Genomic DNA, 6,973 nt, shown 5'->3' on the forward strand with positions numbered 1-6,973 from the left:
TGGATAATCTAGAAGTGGACAAATTTCTAGACACACACAACCTACCAAGACTGAATAATGTATCATGAAGAAACAAATTCAGAACAGACCAATAACAAGTAAGGAGCGTGATTCAGTAATAAAAAGTCTCCCATCAAAAAGAAGCCAGGACTCGATGGCAACACCACTGATTTCTACCAAACATTTAAAGAACAAATACCAATCCTTCTCACGCTTTTCCAAAAAATCAAAGTGGAGGCAATGCTTTCAAACTTATTTTACCCAGCCAGCATTACCCTGCTCCAAAACCAGACAAGGACAGTACAAGAAAAGAAAATTACAAGCCAATATCTCTGATGAACAAAGATGCAAAAATCCTCAACCTAATACCAGTAAACCAAACTAAACAACACATTAAAAAATTATTCACCTTGATCAAGGCAGGATTTACCCCGAGTAGCAAATCCTGGCACAACATATGTAAATCAATAAATGAGATAAAAATGAACAGAATGAGGGTCAAAAACCATATAATCATCTCAATAGGTGCAGAAAAGTCATTTGACAAAATTCAACATTCTTTTGTGGCACAAAACAAACACAACTCTCAAACCTTTAGGTATAAAGGGAATGTATCTCAACACAATAGAAGCAATAATAACCCTCCATATTTGCAGATTCCACATTCATAGATTCAACCAACCATGGGTCAAAAATACAGAATTTGTGGGATGTGGAACCCACATATACAAAGTGCTGGCTTTTTGTATCCACTGGTACCACAGACTAACTGCAGGACTCGAGCATCCACAAATTCGGGGATGTGTAGGGGGTCCTGGAACCAATCCCCCAAGTAAACTGAGGGATGACTGTCTCTGACAAACCCACAGCTAACATCATATTCAACAGTGAAAAGTTGAAAGCTTTTCCTGTAAGATCAGGGACAAAACAAGGATGCCCACCCTTACCACTCCCTTTCAACACAGTACTGGAAATTCTATCCAGAGCAATTAGGCAAGAGAAAGAAATAAAAGGCATCCTAATATGGAAAGAAATAAAATTGTTTCTGTTTGCTGGCAACATGATCTTATATATAGATGACCCTAAAGACTCCACACCAAGAAATTATTATAACTGATAAAAAAATTCAATAAAGTTGCAGGATTCAAAATTAACATACAAAAAATCAGTAGTGTTTTCATATACTAATAATAAACTATATGAAAATGAAATTAAGAAAGTGCTCTGATTTACAATAGCAAACAAAAATAAAATACTTAGGTAAAAATTTAACCAAGAAAGTGAAAGACCTGTATGATAAACACTGTTGAATGAAATTGAAGAAAACACAGTAGAAAGATATTCTGTGTTCTTGGATTAGAATAATTAATATTATTAAATGCCCATACTACCCAAAATGATCTACAGATTCTGTGCAATTCTTATCAAAATTACAATGTCCTTTTTCACAGTAATAGAAAATAATTCTAAAATTCATACAGAACCACAAAATACCCCAAATAGCCAAAATAATATTGAGCAAAAAGAACAAAGCTGGAGGCATCACACTCTCTGATTTCAAAATATATAATAAAACACTTATTATCAGAACAGCATGGTACATGCACAAAAATGGACATATCAACCAATGGAACAGGACAGAGTGTGCAGATATAAATCCATACATTTATGGTGAATTGATTTTTTTACAATGGTGTCAAGACCACCATTGTAAGGAAAGGATGGTCTATTCAATAAATGGTGCTAGGGAAACTGGGTATCTACATGCAGAAGAATGAAATTCAACCCTTATTTTAAATATAAACAAAAACCAACACAAAATTCATTTAAAAATGTAAGACCTAAAACTAAAACTACTAGAAGAAAACATAGGCGAACATCTCCATTACTTTGGTCTGGGCAATGATTTTTTTTTTTTAATATGTCCTCTAAAGCACAGGCAAAAAAAGCAAAAATAGGCAAACAGGATTGCATCACACTGTAAAGCATCTCCAGGAAATAATACTAATAATTGAAACCTAGATGACAGGTTGATAGGTGCAGCAAACCACCATAGCACATGTATACTTGTGTAACAGATCTGCACGTTTTGCTCATGTATCCCAGGACTTAAAGTAAAATTTGTTTAAAACATTACACAATAAAAATATCAGAAGTCTACCTACATTTCCAGAAAGTGGCCCTAAATATAACAATGATTTTGCAAAGATTTGATCCATGTTCACAGGGTGAGCATTTTTCAACAACTCTTATCTGTTGTTAAACCAACAAGATCTAAATATCCCTCCTACTTAGTGGAGACAAGACTCAGTTCTCTACTAAACAATCTGTGAAGGAACAAAGGACTTCATATTGGCATCAGAGTGCAGAAGAAAAAACGTTTTGTGGAGATCGAGACCATCCTGGCTAACACGGTGAAACCCCGTCTCTACTAAAAAATACAAAAAACTAGCCGGGCGCGGTTGTGGGCGCCTGTAGTCCCAGCTACTTGGGAGGCTGAGGCAGGAGAATGGCGTGAACCCGGGAGTCGGAGCCTGCAGTGAGCTGAGATCCGGCCACTGCACTCCAGCCTGGGCGACAGAGCAAGACTCCGTCTCAAAAAAAAAAAAAAAAAAAGAAAAAAGGAAAAAGAAAAAACGTTTTGTTCCCAAATCAAAGGAATGACAAACTACAAATATATACTTATTATTTTTCATTTAGACTTTGTTCAACATCAAATTTAAAATACTATCTCCAATAGCATATGTTTGTGTTATGATAGAGGCATAATCCACATAATAAAACAAAATTTTTGATCATCTTTCTGCAACTGATTTTTCTCAAATCTGGCCAGCTTTACAGTGATCTATGTGACCTGCTTGGCCCCATGAAAATGCGGGTTTACAAACTCTGCTCTCCACTTTCTGGTTGTATCTGAAGCAAATCATAATTCAAGCTCACAATGAGAACTAGGAGGAAGATATGAAGGAAACTGTCATTATTAACTAAAAAGTGACTGGAACGGAATAAAACAGAGAGGAGTTAAGACTCTACAGCCCCAAGACACAGCATAGTCATGATCTCTAAACTCAAACTCCCTGGGTTCAAATCTTAACTATATCACTGACATTTTATGTGATATTGGACAGTAAATTAATTTTTTTTTTTTTTTTGAGACAAAGTCTCACTCTGTTGCCCAGGTTGGAGTGCAGGGGCATGATCTTGGCTCACTGTAACCTCTGCCTCCCAGGTTCAAGCGATTCTCCTGCCTCAGCCTCTCGAGTAGCTGGGATTACAGGTGCGTGCCACCATGCCTGGCTAATTTTTGTATTTTTAGTAGAGGCGGGATTTTGCTATGTTGGCCAGGCTGGTCTTGAACTCCTGACCTCAGGTGACCCACCCACTTCAGCTTCCCAACGTGCTGGGATTACAGGCATGAACCACCGTGCCCGGCCTCTGTCTCTTTATTCATAAACTTGAGATAATCATGGAACCAACTTCATAGTGTTGGTATGTGAGTAGGCTGTGAAAGTGCCTTACACAGAGAAAATCACCCAATAAGGGTTTACTGTTTATTATCTCTTTTACAGACAGGTTGTTCTGATCGAGGTCTGGAAAATGATGTAAAAATCAAAGGATAGAATGATGTGAGGATATGTATGCAGAGAAGGAAATAAGAAATGCTTTTATTCGACAGCAAAGGGTAAGGTATTGGGAGTCCAGATAGGAGCACATGTGCTCTGTAAGACACAGAATGTTGGGGTTTTTCCTTTCTTCATTTGAGAATGTCATTGAAAATTCTTGAGCTGGATAAAAACAAAGATTACAGTGCTGTTTAAGAAGTTAATTCTCAAGGCCGAACGCGGTGGCTCACGCCTGTAATCCAGTACTTTGTGGAGGCTGAGACGGGTGGATTCCTGGAGATCAGGGGTTCGAGACCAGCCAGGCCAACATGTGAAACCCCGTCTCTACAAAAATACAAAAATAAGCAGGGCATGATGGTGCGTGCCTGCACTGCCAGCTACTTGGGAGGCTGAGGTGGGAGAATTGCTTGAACCCGAAGTGGAGGTTGCAGTGAGCTGAGATCGTTCCACTGCACTCCAGCCTGGGAGACAGAGTGGGACTCTGTCTCAAAAAAAAAAAAGAGTTAATTACCAACTAATATGGATAATAGGTGTTGGCACAAAGATATTTAAAGTTTATTTTCAAGCTTCAATTCCACCTGGGAAGGGAGGAAGAAGCATACTTAGCACCTGGCTGCCTGCCCCCAACTTCACCTCAAACACAGCTCTGTTGTCATATTTTTCATATGCCTTTAGCATAGAGTTTTGTTTAAACAAAAGGTTTAGTGATCTTAAAAAATCTTTAAGCCACTGATTTAGAGTGGTATTTCATTGTCAACATTACTACACCTACTAAATTCAATAATGGTAAAATCCCAAATATTACTATTTTCAAGAAAAAGAAATTTTCTTTGTGCTGAAGACTCTGCCCAGGGCAGGGCTCCCCTCATATCTCTGTCCTCAGGCTGCAGATGAAGGGGTTCCGCATGGGGTCACCACAGTGAACACCACAGCCATGACAGTGCCCTTCCCAGAGCTATGATTCGTCGATGGGCACAAATAGAGACCAATCGTTGTCCCATAGAAGAGAGACACCACAGACAGGAGGGAGCCACAGGTGGAGAAAGCCTTCTGGATGCCCCCAGCAGAAGGGGCCCTGAGGATGGTGGAGACAATTCTTGCACAGGACATGATGAGGAGTAGGAATGGGATGACAAGGATGAGGCCTCCCCTGAAAAATATCACCAACCCATTGACTTGCATGTTGGAGCAGGCCAGCTTCAACAACAGAGATGTATCACAGAAAAAGTGAGGAATCACATTGTCAGCACAGAAGGACAGCCTGGTCATGAGCAAGGTGCAATGTGTGGCATGGGCAGTGGTCAGCAGCCAGGAGAGTGCCAGCAGAGCAAGGCAACACTTGGGGCTCATGACAGTGGTGTCGTGCAGAGGAAAGCAAATAGCCACATAGCGGTGATAAGCCATGACGACAAGGAGGAAGCTCTCCAGAACTCCAAAAAACAGATGAAAGTACATCTGGGCCAGACAGCCCACATACGGGATGGATGGGTCTTGGTTCTGCATGTTCTGCAGCAATCTGGGCACTGTGACCGAGGAGGTCAGAGAAGGACAAGTTGCTGAGAAACAAATACATAGGCGTGTGGAGCTGGGAGTCCAGTTGAATGAGGGCAATGACGAGGAGGTTCCCCAGGAGGGGGTAAGATACATGGCCTAGAACAGGGCATAGAACAGATTCTGCTGCTCGGGTTGGATGGGCAGGCCCAGGAGCAGGAACTCTGAGATCATGGTTTGGTTCTTCTTTGTCATTCTGTGACTCTATTATCCTTAAGAAGAATGTAATGCACCTTAACACCTACAGGTAACCAATAAACATATCTCTATAATGTGTGGCCTATTTTCAAAGAGACCATGAATGAGAATTTAGGCACAGGTGGCAGACTGGCCTCTGAACCCCATCATCTATTGAAATTGCCCAGTGGAAGCCAGTGATGACTCTACATTCCCATCTCTAAATCCAATAACCTATCACATTTAACACTAATGATCACTTCCTACTTCATGATACCCTCCCCTCACTTGGCCAGGTGACACTCTCCCTCCCTACCTTGCAATACTTCACACTCTCCTTGGACAATTGCTCCTGTTTCATTATTTTTGAGTATTGGTGCTTCTCAGAGTACTGTCCTTACACATTTCCCAAATATGCCAGTGAGTCCCAAATGTACTTCTTCAACCCACACCATTCCTCTGAGCTACAGACCTGGATGTTTAGCTCCCTGATGACCATCTTATTTGCATGTTTCATGGACATCCCAAGCCTCATCTTTCTGATACTAAGTCTGCTGTCTTCCCTGCCCCAGGTGTGTTCCACTCCAGTATTCTCTCGCTGCCTATGCCATCTACGGGGTCCCCAAGCCAGAAACCTGACAGTCATCCTTGACTCCTGCCTGCCCCTGATTCAATTACCACATCTGATCAATTCCTCCTTCTAAACATCCCTCCTTACACTCACTGCGTGCACCCCACAGCCACCTTTCAGGTCAGCTACTTTTCTCACCTGCACCACTGACGCAGATGTGGTCTCCAAACATCTACTTTTGCTCTCTTTAAATCTACTGACTTGAGGCCGGGCGTGGTGGTTCACTCCCATAATCCCAGTACTTTGGGAGGTTAAGGTGGGTGGATCGCCTGAGGTCAGGAGTTTGAGACCAGCCTGACCAACATGGGGAAACCCTGTCTCTACTAAAAAAAAATACAAAAAAATTAGCTGGGTGTGGTGGTGGGCACCTGTAATCCTGGCTACTCGGGAGGCTGAGGCAGGACAATCACTTGAACCCAGGAAGCGGAGGTTGCAGTGAGCCGAGATCGTGCCACTGCACTCCAGCCTGGGTGACACAGCGAGACTCCATCTCAAAAAAATAAAAATAAAAATAAAAATAATCTATTGACTTTATCCTGAATCATCCTTTTTGTAACTCAAACCTGCTCATGTCACCATCTAATTTAAGAGTTTTTCATTTCTGTTAACATAATGTCCAAAGGAGTTAAAATGAACCATAAGACCCTGTTTTACTGGGTGAACTCTCTCCTGCTTACTTCTCTCTCTCTCTCTACTCCACGAACAATACTGGATTTCTCCCAGTATCTCAAAAGCATCTGCTCTCACCCACCATGATATATCACAGTACCATTGCCTTGAACATGCTGTCTCAACCCCATTCCATCCCTTCTCCTGGAAACTCATCCTTTAGATCATTAACTATGGGATCATTTTTTCTTTGCTAGACTTTAATAATTGAGACAATATCTATCTTGTTCACCGATGAACCTCAACATCTACAGCAATATGTGCCACAATATATATATTTGTGCTACCTAAGAGACTACTGTATTATTTCAACAGAAACCAA

The 6,973-nt window shown here is 41.2% G+C and overlaps 1 protein-coding gene across 1 annotated transcript; it reads right to left on the minus strand.

Annotated features, from left to right (window-relative positions):
• Positions 1-4,344: 4,344 nt before the first annotated feature.
• On the minus strand, positions 4,345-5,369 carry LOC103242145 (olfactory receptor 1E3). The gene is given in 4 exon segments (XM_037987883.2): positions 4,345-4,532; positions 4,535-5,160; positions 5,162-5,258; positions 5,261-5,369. Coding segments are annotated over 4 exon segments (1,020 nt in total).
• Positions 5,370-6,973: the final 1,604 nt, after the last annotated feature.

The sequence above is a fragment of the Chlorocebus sabaeus genome, chromosome 16 (genome assembly GCF_047675955.1).
Source record: "Chlorocebus sabaeus isolate Y175 chromosome 16, mChlSab1.0.hap1, whole genome shotgun sequence".
NCBI classification, from domain to species: domain Eukaryota; kingdom Metazoa; phylum Chordata; class Mammalia; order Primates; family Cercopithecidae; genus Chlorocebus; species Chlorocebus sabaeus.